Source organism: Cutaneotrichosporon oleaginosum (genome assembly GCF_008065305.1).
Source record: "Cutaneotrichosporon oleaginosum strain ATCC 20508 chromosome Unknown ATCC20508_contig02, whole genome shotgun sequence".
Taxonomy (NCBI): domain Eukaryota; kingdom Fungi; phylum Basidiomycota; class Tremellomycetes; order Trichosporonales; family Trichosporonaceae; genus Cutaneotrichosporon; species Cutaneotrichosporon oleaginosum.
In genome coordinates this window covers 2590262-2607007 of record NW_027072171.1, presented here as the reverse complement: position 1 = coordinate 2607007, position 16746 = coordinate 2590262, and the positions used below count along the sequence as shown (strand labels likewise).

General features: G+C 62.5%; 10 protein-coding genes across 10 annotated transcripts; 4 read left to right on the top strand and 6 right to left on the bottom strand.

Annotated features, from left to right (window-relative positions):
* Window positions 1-821: 821 nt before the first annotated feature.
* Window positions 822-1316, bottom strand: COLE_02716 (uncharacterized protein; the record flags this gene model as incomplete). Its single annotated transcript, XM_018421453.2, has 2 exons — window positions 822-1215; window positions 1300-1316. 2 exons carry the CDS (start codon window positions 1314-1316, stop codon window positions 822-824), a joined length of 411 nt encoding a protein of 136 aa, XP_018274993.1.
* A 173-nt stretch (window positions 1317-1489) lies between these two features.
* On the bottom strand, window positions 1490-2362 carry COLE_02715 (uncharacterized protein; the record flags this gene model as incomplete). Its single annotated transcript, XM_018421444.2, has 1 exon — window positions 1490-2362. One exon carries the CDS (start codon window positions 2360-2362, stop codon window positions 1490-1492), a length of 873 nt encoding a protein of 290 aa, XP_018274994.1.
* A 1805-nt stretch (window positions 2363-4167) lies between these two features.
* Window positions 4168-6915, top strand: COLE_02714 (uncharacterized protein; the record flags this gene model as incomplete). The annotated part of the gene is made up of 1 exon (XM_018424645.2): window positions 4168-6915. The coding sequence occupies one exon, from the start codon at window positions 4168-4170 to the stop codon at window positions 6913-6915; it is 2748 nt and encodes a 915-aa protein (XP_018274995.1).
* Window positions 6916-7102: 187 nt separating this feature from the next.
* On the bottom strand, window positions 7103-8230 carry COLE_02713 (uncharacterized protein; the record flags this gene model as incomplete). The annotated part of the gene is made up of 4 exons (XM_018424646.2): window positions 7103-7319; window positions 7420-8016; window positions 8048-8131; window positions 8166-8230. The coding sequence occupies 4 exons, from the start codon at window positions 8228-8230 to the stop codon at window positions 7103-7105; spliced, it is 963 nt and encodes a 320-aa protein (XP_018274996.1).
* Window positions 8231-8436: 206 nt separating this feature from the next.
* COLE_02712 (uncharacterized protein) lies at window positions 8437-10003 on the top strand (the record flags this gene model as incomplete). The annotated part of the gene is made up of 2 exons (XM_018427066.2): window positions 8437-8945; window positions 8977-10003. 2 exons carry the CDS (start codon window positions 8437-8439, stop codon window positions 10001-10003), a joined length of 1536 nt encoding a protein of 511 aa, XP_018274997.1.
* A 144-nt stretch (window positions 10004-10147) lies between these two features.
* On the bottom strand, window positions 10148-11332 carry COLE_02711 (uncharacterized protein; the record flags this gene model as incomplete). Its single annotated transcript, XM_018424647.2, has 3 exons — window positions 10148-10482; window positions 10547-10847; window positions 10952-11332. 3 exons carry the CDS (start codon window positions 11330-11332, stop codon window positions 10148-10150), a joined length of 1017 nt encoding a protein of 338 aa, XP_018274998.1.
* Window positions 11333-11600: 268 nt separating this feature from the next.
* COLE_02710 (60S ribosomal protein uL4) lies at window positions 11601-12929 on the bottom strand (the record flags this gene model as incomplete). The annotated part of the gene is made up of 3 exons (XM_018426140.2): window positions 11601-12580; window positions 12718-12754; window positions 12849-12929. 3 exons carry the CDS (start codon window positions 12927-12929, stop codon window positions 11601-11603), a joined length of 1098 nt encoding a protein of 365 aa, XP_018274999.1.
* Window positions 12930-13178: 249 nt separating this feature from the next.
* Window positions 13179-13509, top strand: COLE_02709 (mitochondrial 54S ribosomal protein bL33m; the record flags this gene model as incomplete). Its single annotated transcript, XM_018427067.2, has 3 exons — window positions 13179-13201; window positions 13237-13343; window positions 13469-13509. The coding sequence occupies 3 exons, from the start codon at window positions 13179-13181 to the stop codon at window positions 13507-13509; spliced, it is 171 nt and encodes a 56-aa protein (XP_018275000.1).
* A 34-nt stretch (window positions 13510-13543) lies between these two features.
* On the bottom strand, window positions 13544-14656 carry COLE_02708 (uncharacterized protein; the record flags this gene model as incomplete). Its single annotated transcript, XM_018427068.2, has 3 exons — window positions 13544-13672; window positions 13785-14337; window positions 14370-14656. 3 exons carry the CDS (start codon window positions 14654-14656, stop codon window positions 13544-13546), a joined length of 969 nt encoding a protein of 322 aa, XP_018275001.1.
* Window positions 14657-14812: 156 nt separating this feature from the next.
* Window positions 14813-15870, top strand: COLE_02707 (uncharacterized protein; the record flags this gene model as incomplete). The annotated part of the gene is made up of 2 exons (XM_018425652.1): window positions 14813-15739; window positions 15772-15870. The coding sequence occupies 2 exons, from the start codon at window positions 14813-14815 to the stop codon at window positions 15868-15870; spliced, it is 1026 nt and encodes a 341-aa protein (XP_018275002.1).
* Between the last annotated feature and the right edge of the window lie 876 nt (window positions 15871-16746).

Below are 16746 nucleotides of genomic sequence, written 5' to 3'. Positions count from 1 at the left end.
TGCGAGTTGGGATAGCGAGCAGCGCGCTGAGAGGTGGATGGATCCAACGTGTTGGCTAGGCGCACTCAGCGAGCATGATGAGCACGCCTCGTTGATCCTCCCCACTGCTCGCGCTCGCTCCTCGCTCCTCGCTCCTCGCTCCCACGTCGCCTCCACTCGCCCCAATTTCCACGCCTCCGGCGTCCACGCCGAGGGTTGTGGTCACGAGGCGCAGGCACCCCAACCCCGCCTCCTCGCCTCGCACGAGCGCACGGATTCCTGGTGCGCGGCGCCTCCTCGCTTCTCCCACAACCCAAGCCCACTGAATGGCCAGAAACAACTCACGATGGCGTCACGGACGGGGCGACGCAGTACTGCCTGCGGCGGAGGTCGTGGGAGCGCAAGGGCTGTTTGGGCCAGTGTATGGGGTGTGGGCGACGTCGAGATCGGGGTCGATGTCGATGTCGATTGTCGAGATCGAGGTCGAGATGGAATCGAGACCGCCTGGGTCCGACCAAAGGGAATGTTTGTTGCGGAGGGGGGGGGGGGGGAGGGGGGGGGAGGGGGGATTGTTGTGGATCGCACTAGACGACAGGGGCGGACATGTGAATGGGGCTAGTGGAGAGGGATCTATGAGTGAGACAAGAACCGGAGAGTACGGAGACACGGACGGCCGGCGACGTGGGCGAGGACGAGGACGAGGACGGGGACGGGGACGGGGACGAGGAGGAGGAGAAGAGGAGAAGAGTAGAGGATAGCTAGCTTGTTAGGTAGAGTCTAGAGAGAGTGGGTGAGGATTGTCATGGTCGCGCTCGGCAACGGCGGCTGAACCGGTGTATACTCTAGAGGCTAGTTAGTAGGCTGGGCAGGTCCCAACTGAACAGTAAGGACGGCTTGGCGGCCTGGCAAGCTGGCAAGCTGGCAAGCTGGCGGTGCAGGATGTGCATGGCACGAGGGGAGAGCGAGGGGAGAGAGGGGAGAGAGGGGAGAGAGGGGAAAGAGATGATGAGGAGACGCGTGAGGAGGACGAGGAGAGCAAAAGCAAAGGAAATGACGGGAATCACTGTCGGGTCTCGGCCGTTGTCAAGGTCCCTCCCAATCCAGCCTCCCTTGTTTTCTCCTTGCTCTTGCCGATTGCGCCTTGGTCGTGATGCCGTCGGGCGCGATATGAGACGCCGTGCATGGCCCGCCGAGGTGTCGTGGTAGCGTAAAGGTGGAACCGGGTACGGGTACGGGCTGACGTGAGCGCGTACCGAGAGAGGCACAATCCCTGCCCACAGTGTCGAGTCGTGCCTCTTGGAGTCTACCCAGGCTACCTACCCAGCCTCCCTCTTCATCCCGCCACCGTGCCGTCTGCATGCAGTTTATTATACAGAATGTTACACCTCGAAGAGCAGAGCATTTTCTTCAACACAATGCACAAAGCACGCGTCTGCCCTCTGCCTACGTACCCCCCCTTGTTGCTCAAAAAACCTCCCTGCGTATCGTCCGTCCAATTGATCAACCGATTTTATTCTGATACGCACATAATGGCTGTCACCCAGCGCAAGGTCCTCCAACCCCCAACCCCCAAACATGTCCTTGCAGCATGAAACAACAAACGTCGTCGTCGACGAGTCACACTCTGGTTTGGCAGCGTGGCAGTCACCATGCGCGTCTTGGCCACCTTGGCAAGATGGTAATGTGCGTTTTGGGCAGCATAAACATCACCGCAGGGTTCCTCAAAACCCAGTTTAGACCAGGATTCGTATCCCTCCGACATGAGTCGTACTTGCTTGCTGTCACTCCATCTCTCTTGTTCAATCTCTCGAGTCCTCTCAAGATCCATTTCCTCCCTTTGCAATATTCTCCCTCCCCACCTCCCCACCGCAGTATCCCTGCTCCCTCTTCCCGAGACACTCATAGGCTTTTCAGGGCTATTGCGCCATCTACGCGCATACAGATCTCCCTCTCTCCCTCTTGATATCGATGATGAGAAAATCTCAAATCTCCCCGCCACACAGTCGCCTCGATACTCTGAGTGGCTGTGACATCTCGCGCTCTCTCCTCGCCATGCCGTCAACAACGGCAGATACTGTACGGCAGCTTGGGTGGGGCAGGGCGGTGCCTGCCCGGTCCATCCGGCGTGCCGTAGGCAGGCGGCAGCGTCGCTTGCTGCAGTGTCCACAGAGACAGCTGGAATAAACAAAACCAAGTTTAATTCACAGCAATCAGCTGATCCGGCCAGCTGGCCAGTGCCGACTCGGAGGCACAATCCGCGTCGGCGGCACGGCGGCACCGGGAGGAGGCACGGACGATCTTTGCGAGCAGTTCCCAACGCAGCTCCCAGCTCCCAGCTCCCAGCGCCTGTCAGCTGCGGCCCAGTGCCAAGCGTCGCCAGCATCCCCCAGACATGCCCAACTCCCAGACTTGGAGCGATTCGTCACCATGCACAGCTGCAGCTGCGAGCCTCCAGTACTCTAACCCTACGGGCGAACCGAACGTTAATCACCGGGAGTGATTGCCAGGATGAGAGGAGCCGGGACGCGCCTGAGCCAATTTGGGAGTACGAGGACGAGGACGAGGACGAGGACGGATGCTGCCGCTGCCGCTGTGCGATGCAAAGTCGCGGGAGGGCGGGATAAAGCATATGTACTGTACATGTACAGCTTCCATTCTTCTATGACTCGGATGATGGGAGAGTTGAGTGGAGCGGGCGTCCCGTATCTCGAGTCTAGAGCTTGCTCGAGATCTGATGATCCAGAGGTGATGACTGCATGACTGCAGTGGCGCTCAAGCTAAGCTCGAGGTCTCGGCCGACCGACCATGCTGGCCAGTGCCACTCTGCGTGAACAAACATGTCCGCGCACTACCATGCATGCACTCGATGCCATATGCACTGCATTGCATTGCAATGCAGGCATGGATGTCACATGACCTTGAAGCCGCTGGCAGTCGCCGGTCCCTGCGCCAAGGAGAGTGCCGTTCTCTCGACATGTCAAACGACATTGACGGCGGAAGAGTGGTGGGACGATCTCGACGAGATGAGACGACGCCGAGATGCCCCCGAGATGCCATGGCTGATGAGCTTTGAGGCCTGGGTGATTGGTCGGCGGCTGAGCTGAACGACGAGCAGAGATGCATGAGTGGGGAGCGAGAGCGAGCGAGCATGGGATGACGAGGACGGACTATTGGGAGATAAGATTACACGGATTGAAAGTGAGCACACCATCGCCATGGTGAAATGGGAATTGACAACATCCAGTCAGCCAGTTGGCCGAGATTACCTTCCCTCCCTGCCCTCCTGGCGTGATCACCGCACATCCATCCATCCCCCCTTGCTCTCCATCCATTTCCTCTTCCTCGCCATCACTCATCTCTCTCTCTCTACCCTCCCCCCCCCCTCACCCAATACCTACTCTCACCCACCAATGCCCACCACAGCCACACCCACGTTTGTGTCCAATCTCCGCGCCCCAAAATTCCCCAAGTGTGCGTATAAACGTGTGAACTAGAACTGCGCCCTACGTCACACCCATCTCCACGCAGCCATCCAACGCCGCCGACCTCACCGCGCTTGTATCAGTACCCGACCTGAACGTATCATTGACCGTACGGGGCGCATCATGCTCCCTCGGCCCCGCCAGCCCATGCCGCCCGCTTCCGCAGTCTCTCCGTGACGACGACACTCTAATCAGGTGTTCACTTGTTCAGGTGCTGCTTACTTGAGCAGATTACCACTTGAACGGTTGACTGGACTAAGACTACTACAGTAGCTAGGCCCCACGCTGGCACGCTGGCACGGGGGCCAGCGGCTGACCGCGCCGCGGACAACCCAAGCCTCTAGTGTCATATCATTGCTTGTTGTCACTGCTCCTCGCTCGTTACGAACAGGATCCGGACCGCGGGCCGGCCGACAACCCGCGCAATCCCTACACTTCCACGCAACATAGATGCATGCACGCACTCTATCCAGACGCAGTTGTCAGGCTTAAAGCATCATTCACTCCTCACAAGAATTCCCCCCCCCCCGTTTCTCCCCTCCCCCTCCCCCACTCACTCACTCATCATGCCAAATCTCATCTACACCCTCCCCCAAGTCGGCGGTCTCGGCGATGAGCCGGCTGAGCCTCTCCGCGCACAGATCGAGCGTGGTCTCCTTGGCACTCCCAAGCCAACCATCCCCGGCAACACAGACGAAGACAAGAAATGGGCCTACAAGCGTTCCGTGCCAACGCTCGTGCTCTACGACGAGCAGGGACTTCGGTGAGTAATCTCGCCCACCAAACTCGGCTCGGCGATCAATGTTCCGCCACTCGGCACCCATCGGTTCCCAAACTCCCGGCTGACTTAAGCCTTTACGACGGCATCACCGCACACGCCAAGGAGTACTACCTGTTCGAGGACGAGTTGTCGCTGCTCAAGGAGCACGGTTCCGAGATCGCTGCCGCGATGGGCTTCCCCCGTCGCCGCCGCCGTGACTTCCCGCCGCCCAAGGAATGGAAGCCGGCGCGTTGGGGTGACGCAGACGTCGGTCGCTGGAACAACGGCGTCAACGGTGAAGAGGGGCTTGCAGCTGGTGTCGAGCGCGGGTGGGACGTCGTCGAACTGGGCGCTGGCGCACTTCGGAAGACGGCTCATCTTCTTACCGCACTGGCCGACACACTTCCTCCGACCGACGCGGCGCCGATCACGTATCACGCCTTGGACCTAAGCTTCCCGGAGCTCGACCGCGTCCTCGGTCAAATGGAGGAGGGGTACGGCGCCGCTCTCGAGGGCCGCGTCGCCTGCGTCGGTCTGCACGGCGACTACAACGCTGGCATCAAGGTCGTGCGCAGCGGCACGCTCGCCGACCTCACTCGTAGCAGCGAGGAAGCCACCCCGTCCACGCCGTCGGACGACGCGGCCAGTGCCCCCGGCTCCCCGCTCTCGGCCAATCTTGTCACTCCCGCGATGGAGGCGACCGATCTACCCTCGATTGCGGGTCACGACGACCTCTCCATCGCGGACGAAGTCGATCTCAAAGACACGCGTGCCCCCGCCGTGGAGACGCCGGCGCCCACATCTGACCGCCCGCTCCACTTCATGTTCCTCGGCTCATCCTTGGGCAACTTTGCGCGTGAGGAGGCCGCGCCGTTCCTCAAGTCGCTCCCACTGCGGCAAGGCGATACGCTTCTCCTCGGCCTTGATGGGCGCCCGCCTAACGACCCCGAGGGCAAGAAGAAGGTAGAGATCGCGTACAATGACCCGAGCGGGTACACCAAAGCGTTCGAGGAGCACGGATGGGACGTGGCGCGCAAGGAGCTCGGCCTCGAGCCGGACGACGGCATCGAGTTTGTCGGGCGCTACAACGAGGCGCTGGGTAGGCACGAGGCGTATTACCGCTCCAAACGGAAGCAGACGATCCCTCTATCCAACGAGAGCGTCGAGCTCGAGGAGGGCGAGCTGCTCCACATCGAGTGGAGCTTCAAGTACTCGCTCGCCGAGGCGCTCACCATGTTCGAGGAGGCCGACCTGCGCGTCGTCGACTCGTGGAAGGCGCCCAACTCGGAGTACAGGCTCTGGCTTCTGGAGCGCCCTGCCGTGCGCTTCGCCGCCTCCCCCGATGAGAGCCGGGTCGCGCGCTCCCTCCCCACCCTGCGCGAGTGGGACGAGCTGTGGGCGCTCTGGGACCACATCACGCTGGGCATGATCCCCAAGGAGATGCTTCACCAGAAGCCCATCGACTTGCGCCACATCTGTCTATTCTATCTTGGTCACATTCCGACCTTCCTCGACATCTACATGACGCGCATGACGCGGGTCACGGACGGCAAGCCCACGCACCCCGAGTACTTCAAGGACATCTTTGAGCGGGGCATTGACCCCGACGTCGACGACCCCACGCAGGTGCATGCGCACTCTGAGGTTCCGCAGCGCGAGGAGGACTGGCCCTCGCTCGACCAGATCACGCGCTTCCGCGACGCCGTGCGCCAGCGTCTGCGCAAGATCTACGCCGACACGCACGACGGGCGCCAGCTTTCGCGCTTCGAGGCCCGCTCCCTCTTCATGGCGTACGAGCACGAGGCGATGCACGCCGAGACGCTCCTCTACATGCTGCTGCAGAGCCCGTTGACGCGAGCCCCAACCAAGACGCCCGAATGGGAGACGCTAGCTGCACACTGGGCGGTCGAAGCCGAGGCCGCCGCGGCGCACGGCTGGGCCGGCATCCTCGACGTGCCCGCCACGCGCGTTGTGCTGGGGCACAACGACAGCGAGGGCGACGACGCTGGCCACGCCGAGCACGAGTTTGGCTGGGACATCGAGCACCCAGCGACGGCGGTGGAGGTCGCGCCCTTCCGCGCCTCCGCGCTGCCCGTCACGAACGGGGAGTACTTGGAGTGGGTGCGCGCGATTGGCGCGATGCCGGCGCTGGACGAGCGCTCCGCCCCCGCCTCGTGGGTGCGCGTTGACGGCGAGTGGGCCGTCAAGACCCTCTTCGGCGCCGTGCCGATGCACATCGCGGCCTCGTGGCCGCTCATGGCGAGCCGCGACGAGCTAGCGGCATACGCCGCGAGCCGCGGCGGGCGCTTGCCGACCGAAGCCGAGCTCCGTGCCCTCTGGGCACACCCGCACGGCCCCCGCCCCGCCGGGCTCACAGCCAACATCGGCTTCCGGGCGTGGCACCCCACGCCGCCGCGCCCCGCGGTGCGCGACACCGCCGGCGGCGTCCTGCACGGCCACAACGGCGGCGTGTGGGAGTGGACGGACACGCCCCTCGCCGGCTTGCCAGGCTACGAGGCCAGCAAGCTGTATCCGGGATACAGCGCTGATTTCTTCGACGGCAAGCACTACGTCGTCCTCGGCGGCAGCTTCGCGACCGTGCCCCAGATCGCGCGCCGCGCCAGCTTCCGCAACTGGTACCAGGGCAACTACCGCTATGCGTGGGTCGGCGGGCGCGTCGTGTACGACGCGTAGTGTTGTATTATCTGAAGTGTAGTCTGTAGAAAAAATACAAATGTACATGTGCTCGAGCGCAGGCGGCGGGCGGAGGGGTTGTCTAGTCCATATTTATGTCACTGACTGATGTGGCCGCAGATGAGAGTGCTGTCCCTCCCTCGAAGAATCGAAAGCATGTCACCGGTGACTACCATCTCGTAAAACACTACAACTTGGCCTCCTTGACCCGGGCCCGCGCTCGCGCCTCGTCCTCCATCCACGGCCCCATCATGCCCTCGGCCTCGACCGCGCGCCGCAGCTGCCCGCCCTGGCTGACAATCTGGAACCGCAGCCGGTCCTCCATGTCCATCTGGCCCGGTGCGAACTCGCCAAACGTCGGTTCTTGGCCAAAGCCGGTCTTGGCCGCGTTGATCAGTATGCCCCTGGGGTTAGTCTCCGAGCGACTTCCGCTCGCCTCCCTCCATCTCACCCCTCCCCTCTCTCCTCGTCCACCTGTCCTACCCAATCCCCCCCACCACTCACGCTGTAAGCCCGTACACGGGTCTAACACCCCCGCCCTCGCGGCCCGTGAGGAAGCGGTGCATCCGCACCGGCCCGCCTCCCCAATCGATGTCGCGGTACTGGTAAAACCTGCCCTCGCGACCACCAACGCCCTCGTCCTCGTTCTCGGGCTGGTTGGCATACATCGGAATAGGGGGCGGCTTGATCAAGCCCGGCGGCACGGGATTGACCTTGTCCGCGAGCCCAAAGTTCCAGCCCGGGATATCCGCGGGTCTGTCGTGCAAAAAGGCCGCGAGCGGCATCGAGAAGAGATGCACGACCTCGTCGGGGTTGAGCACGGGGTTGATGTTGCGGTCGATGCACAGCAACACGACGGGCGTGACCACCAGCTGGTTGCCGGCGATCACGTAGTCGAGGAGGGTGAGGCAGCGCACACGCTCCGTGTCCATCGGCAGCCCGATCTCCTCGAACGCCTCGCGCCGCGCCGTCCACTCCTCGTCCTTGTCGCCCTCCTCCCACTTGCCGCCCGGCAGGGCCGTGTCGTACGCGTACGTCCGCAGGTCGCCGGACCGTGTCGTGAGAATCACGTACAGGTCGCCTTTGCGGCCCACGAACAGGCTGGCGTCAGTCGCGCTGGCGCAGCGCTCACATTATCGCCACGCTCGCTTTGCGCTTCTTCGGCACAGGGTGCGGAGGCACCTTGCGCTCATACTGCATGAAGCGGTGCAGGCATCTGTGTGAGCTCTGCGAGTCCGCGGCGCGCTCACTGGAGCGAGTCGGGCTTGAGCGGGAGCAGGAGGCTCTCGATCGGGACGGGGTTGCGCGGCGACATGCTGCAGTTGGAGAAAGTGGGCGATGTAAAGCTCGTTCGTGTCGATGGGTGGCGGCTGCAATAACCGGGCCCACCTCGACCATCGGCGGACTCCGACACATCACGGTTCGAATCTCGGCCACGCCATGGCATATGGCATATGCTTCCGCACCTCCACACGACGTGGCTAATCTCGCGACGTCAGACTCTCTTGCCACATCTGCATCATGAGCCACTTCGCGATCTACCTGCTTGCGCTGGCGGCGCTGCGCCCCGCGGCGTCTCTCGGCGTGGGGCTGCAAGACCTCGCGTCGCTGCCGAAATACCGCGTCGACTTCCTCAACGACCTCCCGCTGTGCGAGAGCGACGCGGCCGCGATCCGCGCCCACGGCCTGAGCCACGAAGACGAGTTTCTGGCACTCCACCCCGGCCGGCTGGAGCGGGACACGATTGAAAGCGCCGCCGACTCGACCGACATGCTCAAGACGAACGAGCTGACGCTCGCGCAGGCGGACCGCATCCCCCTCGTCCCCATGCTCTACGCGCACCCCACATCCGACCACCCACACACATACCTCTGCGCGCTGCCGAGCGCAAACACTACGCGCGCGCAGACGGTGCTCGACGACGCGCACGACGAGCCCGACCCCGACCCCGAGGCCAGCTGGGCCGCCCTGGCCCACCTCGACGGCCAGTGCCTCTACCTCCGCCTCCCGCAGTCGTGGTTCACTTACGCGTGCGTGTCGTGCTCGCGCAGCTGACAGCAGGTACTGCCACAACAAAGACATCCGGCAGTTCCGGGAGAAGCCCGTGCCGCACCCGCACCCGGAGGGGTTCGTGCCGCAAGAAGACACGGGGTACGACGCGTACACGCTCGGCGTGGCGCGGCCGAAGGGCCAGCGCGAGCGCGAGCGCGGGCGCGAACGCGCGCCAGAGCAGACCGCAAGCTTCGGCCAGTCGCACGCGTCCCGATACCTCGTGCAGCGGTGGACGGAGGGCACGCGCTGCGACCTCACGGGCAAGCCGCGCGAGATCGAGGTCCAGGTCTACTGCTCGATGACGGGCACCGACATGATCTACATGGTCAACGAGGTCGCCATCTGCCAGTACGTCATGGTCATCCATTCGCCGCACCTATGCTCGATGCCGGGGTTCCGGCCGGCCGCAGGCGCAGACATCACGCCGGCGCCGGTGCGCTGTCGCGAGGTCGTGTCCGACGAGGAGTTCGACGAATGGGTCGAGCGCGACGACCGCCTGCGGATTGGGGAAGAGGGGGAAGGGGAGGGGGAGGGTGAGGGAGAGGGAGAGGAGGAGGGGGAGGGGAGAGAGAAGGCCCCGAAGAAGGGCATCAGCGATGCGGATCTCGCGGCGATACTGCAGGCTGCGTTTGGGGGTGCGCCGAAGAAGGCGGGCGAGAAGCCGGCTGCGCCGTTGAGCCGCGGCAAGGAGGAGAAGGCGGCGGCCCGCGAGTCCGAGCCCGAGCTCTACGTCGTCGAGTGGGAGGACACGGACGGCGTGCGCGTGCCCGTCGACGTCGAGTCTGTTCCCCCTACGCAAGGAGAACCCAGGCGAGCGTTTCTCGAGCGGCTCCGCGCTCTGATCGAGAAGGAGCTCGATGAGGGCAAGGCGGGCAAGTCTGACAAGGCGGACAAGTCTGACAAGGCTGCCAACGCAGGCAACGCAGGCAAGGACTCTGCATCTGGGGCAGAGGACGAGTCTGAGCGCGCGCAGGCGCCCGGCGCCGGGACAGAACGAGAGAAAGCAGCCGCGCACGCTCAGCGCGACGAGCTTTGATCTCTGACATTATAGACAGCAGCTAGATGCATACACAGCAGACACGTGGCGGTTGACGCGTGGCGCAGGAGACGGCGGCGATGAGGCACACCTGGTATGAGATTGCAGAGAGGACCTAGGGGCTAAGAGGGATCACGGAGACTACTAGACAATGTCCCACAGCTCCTCCATGGCGCAGCAGAACTTGCCGCACGCGACACTGGCCGAGAGCGAGTAGTCGGAGATGGAGATTTTCTGGTCGACGTACGCGTCGGCAAAATTGTCTGGCCCGCGGGCCATGGCGCCGACGAAAACGCACACGCTGTGCGACTCGGGGAGGGTGGGGAGGAACTGGGAGAGGCGGATGGTGGGCGCGTCGCCCGAGAGAGTGAGCTTGATCGTGTTGGTGGGGAGGTGGTCGGTGATGGGGTTCTTGATGACGCGCAGCAGCTTTTCCGAGCCGTTCACGCCACGAATAGATAGCTTGTGCAGGAGCTGGACTGCACGTTAGCGGATGCACGTTCGATCGAGCGGCGACTGTCTGTGCACCGATACATGACTCACCCATCAGGCCCGAGAAACGCTTAAACGTTCGCGGTATCCGCACGCTCGGGTTGACCTCGATGAGCACGCCCTTGGCCGTGTGGATGTAGACCTGGAGAAGGCCGGCCTTGTTGAGCGGGCTGTCGAGGAGGGTGAGGAGACACTGGTGCGTGATGTCGGGCCGCGCGTCGGCAATGTCGCGCCCGTTGCGCGCCAGAATGCCCTGGTGGTCGTCGCAGTTCAGCAGCGCGTACTTGGCCTCCTTGCCTGCCGCATTCTTGCCTCCACTCCCACTCGACACCTTGTACGCTTCGAGGCACGCCTGGTGTCAACACAGATCTCGCGGTATGCAACCACTGCAATCTTGAGTGGGACGATGGGACGCCGCGCTCTCACACATCTCCCAGATCAGACTGCCAAACTAACCTGCGAAAGAACGACTATCAGGCGCCGCTTGTTGTCCTTCTCCGCGTGTGTCTTGGGTACAGTTGCCGCCTGCGGGACCATGTTGGCCGCCGCTGCCGTCCTCCTCGAGTTGGGAAGGGGGCGGGTGACACGCGCCTTTGCGACGGCGGCTGTGAGCGCCTCGCGCGCCTCGGCGCTCAGAGGCGCACTTCCCCCCGTCGCCGAGCCCGAAGCCGCCACCGCCGCGTCTTCATCGTCGCTCATCCTCTCGTCTTTGAACGCGCGCGGCTTGAACTCTGGCGCATCGGCCGACATCTTGGACGCCTTCCATGGTGGCTGGTGAGCGGGATTTGACGCGCGTCGCTTGGGCGGAGATGCGCCACGGTCGCGGTGAGAAGGCATGGCGGATGGGGGATGGAGTGAGTTGGTGGATTGCAGGTTTCTGAAACTTATCAAGGCTCAGGTCCGGCAGGCAGGTTCGACGGCGGGATCAAAATTCCATAACACGGCCTCAATTTTCCACCTTCCAGATCAGAATTCAGACGATCTAGTCGAGGCTTCATGGTAATAACTGCAGCGGCGCAACAAAGCATGGAAAGAGAGTAAAAAAGACCCTGCAGCGAATTAAGAGTACACAAATGTGCATCAACTACAACCCAAAGCCCAAAGCTTAGGCGGCGAGGAGGTTGGAGAGGAACTGCTCGCCGGCCTTGCCGGTCGAAGCGGCCTTCTTGCCACCCTTGCCGGCCTTCTTGCGCTGCTGGCGGAGGAGCTCCTGGCGGCGGATGGTCTTGGCGTAGGGGTTGAGGCGGAAGAGAACAGCCTTGTTGCGGAGGGGGTTCTTCTTCTGGGTGAAGGGGCGCTTCTGGGTGGGCTGGCCGGCGGGGCGAACAACCGACTGGATCTCGTCCGAGTTGATGAGGCGGGTAACGTCGGTGTTGGTGATCTTGGCGGTGGGGAGGGTGAAGCCCGACTTGTTCTCGTAGATCGAGTCAAGCGACTTGATGGCGTCCTCAGTCCAGATGACGAAGCGGCCGACGTGGCCACCGGGGGCGAGCTGGAGGAGGTTGAGGGCGTCAACGGGCGAGGTCTCGACACCGGGGACGTTGCGGAAGGCGCGAACGAGACCCTCGTCCTTGCCGTAGACGACAAGGGGGCCGCGGCGCTGGCGGTAGCGGCGGTTGCGCCACTTGCCCTTGCCGGCGCGGATCTTGCGCGAGTTCGAGACCTTGACGACGTCGGGGTAGGCGGCGAGGGTCTTGAGGAGCTCGACGGCGGCCTTGGTCTTGTCGACCGACTCAACCGACGACGAGACGACAAGGGGGACCTCCTGGATCTGCTCGATGCGGTGGCCGCGAGCAAGAACAAGCGAGGGGACGGCCGAGGCGGCGAGAGCCGAGGCGACGGCGAAGCGGCGCTGGTTCTGGTTCACCTTGACGTGCCACTTGCGCCACGTCTTGGTGGGGGCGAACATGCGACCGCCACGGCACATGTTGCCGAAAGCGGCCTGGCCGGAGCGCTGGGTACCACCACCGCCAACACGGGGGATACGGGCGACGGCACGACCAGTGCCCCACGACTCAGCCGAGGTCTGGTGACCAGCCTTCTCCGAGACGGCGTAAGCCTGGCGACGGTTCTTGGCGATCGACTCTGGGAGGTTAGCGCTGTCGTATTGCGCGTGCGCGCGCGACTTGAATCGGCTTGGCTGGCAGGCGAGGGACGACACTGTGAAATTTCACAGCCCCTCCGCCAGCGCGCAGACGGATCGCGCGATATTCGAGACTCACTGTGGACCTGCTGGACCACGTCGATACGGATGGGGGCCTGCCGTTAGCATGCATTCATGGATGCTGCTCGAGAAGAGCAAGGAGGGCATGCGCGCAAGCCGCACACCACCGATCTCGCAAGATCGACTTACCGAGAAGACGGCGGGGAGGGGGACAGAGCCCGAGGACTCGCCAGCAGCAGAGAAGACGGAGACGGTGGGACGGGCGGCCATTTTCTGCTGTTAGTCGCTGTCGTTGGTGTCGAGCTCACGATCTACTTGAAGGCTGGAGGAATCGACAGGTTGTCCTGGCGCGAAAATCCCCCAGGCGCACATTCTGACCGCCGTTTGGATCCGCCACGTGGCGGATTGTCCGGCGTTAACATTGCATCCGAGCGTGGCGCTCTGGCGGGTGGAGGTCTCTGATTTCGTGTTCCGATAATCGAGCTTCGAGATTGCCCGGTTCATCGTCCAGCAACAACAATGGCCAAGGGAGCTAAGCAGAGGTGAGCGCACACGTTTGGCTGGGCTGACTCCCCAGGCGCATTCTTGTGCGGCTCGTGTCTTCCGCCCTCACGGGCTTCTTCTACACCACTTCGCGGACACGACTTGCCGACAAGTTGCAGATGATGAAGTACGACCCGGTTGGTGAGTGCGGAGACTCTAAGTGGCTGGTTGCGGCCAGGAGTGCGAGGCGTGCATAAGCATTGGTGCCAGAGGAGCAACCCATGCGGCACAGCGGGCTGGTTCCGACGTGGCCATGCTGACATCAGTCAAGAAGCGCGTCCTTTTCATCGAACAAAAGATCAAGTAGACGAAGCTTATGCGCGGCCTGTATGCATATACCCTCACTCCCAACCGCGCACGACCACGAGGATATCGCCGGTTACAATCTGCGGGCCAGCGGGGCAAGTCAGATCGAGGGCAGTGGCAGTGCGTGACCCCGGCCGGGGTGAAACGATGAGTACGGTGATGGGCTTAGGTCAGCGTAGGTATCTAGTGAAGCCGCATTCGGTCTCGGAGGGAAGGGCCCGAGGAACAGGCTGGAGATGGGCGAGCGATAGTCGAAGAGGGAGGGTAGAGACTTACCATGCCAGTCCTAGACATCTTGGTGCGCGCCACCAGCGTGTCGAACAGCTTACCGCCGGGCATGACGTGCGGAACCCACACCCTTTCCGGCTTGCCGGTCACCATTGCTTGCCCCACAGATGTTGGTGCATATTTGCCCTCGCCAGCGAGCCAAGTTCTTAGGCGGGTCCCGCCTTCGTCGACCACGAACTCGATCGCTGCGCTCTCCTCTCGGGGCACCTTGGGATCGAGGGGCCGCGCTAGTGACCGTGTTTTGATTTGGTGCAGCTTGTAAAGTTTGTCGTCAGCGGTGAGAGTGGCAGGTGGGACTGGAGATTCCCTAGGCGGCGGAGGGGCGGCGACGGTCGGAGCAGCGCCTGACTGTTCGGAGCGCGGCGGCGACCCCGTCCGTGTCCGGTCTACCTGTTTCGGGATACCTAGGCGCTCCTTTGTATGGCCCGGGAAATGCCTAGCCAGAACCTCTGCAGCCTTCTCCCTCCGCACCGCAGCCGCAACCTGTCGCGCATGCAACGCGCGTGGAGCGCCACATTCGTGCGCCTCTTGGCTCCTGTGCCTGGTGTGAGCGCCGGCCCCCACTACACGTACTTGACGCAGTACGCGTTTCCGCAGGTACATCTGACCTCGCGGGCGACATCGTCTGCTGAACCCTCCAGGCCGCCGATACTCTCAATCGTTTCTTCGTCACATCCGCCGTACGCACAGATGCCGCGCAATCGCTTCCGCCACTCGGGACGTGCAGCCGCTGGTGTAGGACAGTCGTGCGTCTGCACGTGCTCCCTGCAGAAGACTTTGGAGCAGCCGGGGCACGAGAACGGGAGGAAGTCGACTAGTGCGCAGGCATGGCAGCGCGCGCCGATGTCGAGGAGGCTCATGATGTAGTTGCAACACGCCTGATGCGGGCGGGAGTATCTTTGGGTGGCGATTCAAGGGTGAGTCAACTGGGGGTGGAGGCCGTCCACTCGTCATACTCCACTCCACTTCCGACTAAAGTCTTACTCTTTCCTAAACCTCAAAATCCAAAGTCATCCATGGAAGACGACCCCGAATTCCTCGAGCTCTCCGTGAGGCAGAGGCGAGCGATTGACCGCGCGTTCGCGCGTGGGCTGCGAGCTGCCAAAGGCCGGCCGTCAAAGCGTCGACGATTGAACACATCTGGTCCCACAACCGGGCCAGCAACTCCATCAGGCGAAAACGACGGTGGTGGTTTCATCGCCGAAGACGACGCCGGGGGCTTTCTCCCGGATGAGGGTGGGGGATTCATCGACGACGGCGGCGGGTTCATCCCTGACGACGATGCTGGGGGATTTATTCCAGAGGATGACACAGGAGGACTCATTCCTGACGACGACGATGAAGGAGTCGGCGGCGGGGGGTTCATGGTCGACGACGAGGCTTCTGCTGGTCCGTCCGCCGGTCCTTCGACACGCGCAAGCCGTGCTGCTTCAACCAACGCAGACTCCGATGATCGGCTTCCCCTCCGCTTGATGCCGAATCTCCTTTCTGCTTTGGGTCTTCCCTCGGACGAGGATGTCCTCTCGGTCTTCAGAGCAATGGACGACAACGGCGTGCGTCACAAGGACTTTAGGGCGGTGTGTGCGGCGCTCATGCCCCCCGACGACGCGCCGCCTTCGAAGGGAGATGACGGAGACGAGGGGGAAGACAATGACGACGAAGACAGCGATTGGGACATGAGCTCGGGTTCGGACTCGGACAACTTCGAGCCCTCTGACGACGAAGAGTACGGTGCGCCCAAGGGTAAGGGCAAGGCGGCGACCAAGTCGCGCCGCGCGAAGGCCCTCGAGGACACGGGGCGCGCCAAGTTGCTGCCGCGCCAGCGGGAGGTAGCCCGCGCTTTGTGGGGCTTGGTCAAGCCCGATGAGAAGGGAGGGATCTTGTCTCGAGACGAGGTCAAGCGCTGGGCGCGGGAGCTCGGTGAGATGTGGTCTGATGATGAGGTGAGATTGGACAAGAAGGGGTCTGACAGCAGATCACGGACATGGTCACGCTGTTCTCGGGGCAGCATGAGGGACGCGGACTGACATTTGAGGACTTTGGGGTCGTGATGCTTCGAGCGGGCTTGGTGTAGAGATGCATGGCCGCGATTGTCGACCTCCCGGCTCTACGAACACTTCCCAGCAGAATCCATTTTCGGAACGCCTGCATGGTTCATTTCATCTCGCTCCTACCACGTGAAGCTCATTGTCACAAGAGGTCCAGGCGCTACCGGTACTTGGCCTTGCGATCTCAACCCTGTCAGCGACGCGGCACCTTCCCGTAGTGGCCTATCGGGCGGCCTTGCTATATAATCAGGCCGTGTGCTTTGCACGCGAGAGTTCGAATCTCTCAGGTGTCGAGAATCAGTTCTCCCGCCGACTGGCGGTATCCTTTTGGCGCGGCAGGTGGGACCATATGGTGGCCTGTGCAAGAGTTCACAGATCACAGATTACACGGTTTGCTCCAGCACAAGTCCCATCCCACGTGTTGCTCCTCATGCCACACTGCACTCGACGCCTCGTGGCGCCGTACACTTCACAGCTGCTCATACTCACACGACTTGGTGCTACACAGAACCACGCCAGTCGGTCCGCGCCATTCATTCATTATGTTCAATCCTGAGGCGGGGTGAGACAAGGCGCCGCTGCCGTCAGCACTTAACACGAAATGCAACTCTTCGCGAGCGGACAGTGCCAAGCAATTGTGGAAGCTCCTCTCCTCCCCTTCCCCTCACTCGCACAAAAACAAACAATCCTCCCTGCCTCTGTTGAACTCTTGAAGCAAGATGACAGTGACACACGGAAAGTGCAACGGTGCGAGACAATCACCATTGCCCACCTTGGAATGGAGTTCCTCTTCGCTCTTCGCCATCTTTCCCGTTCATGGGATGCTAGCTCCACGACGCGAGTCTTCAGCTCTCCCCTCCATCACATCGTCACACATAAAGCGCACGTCCATGACAACACTG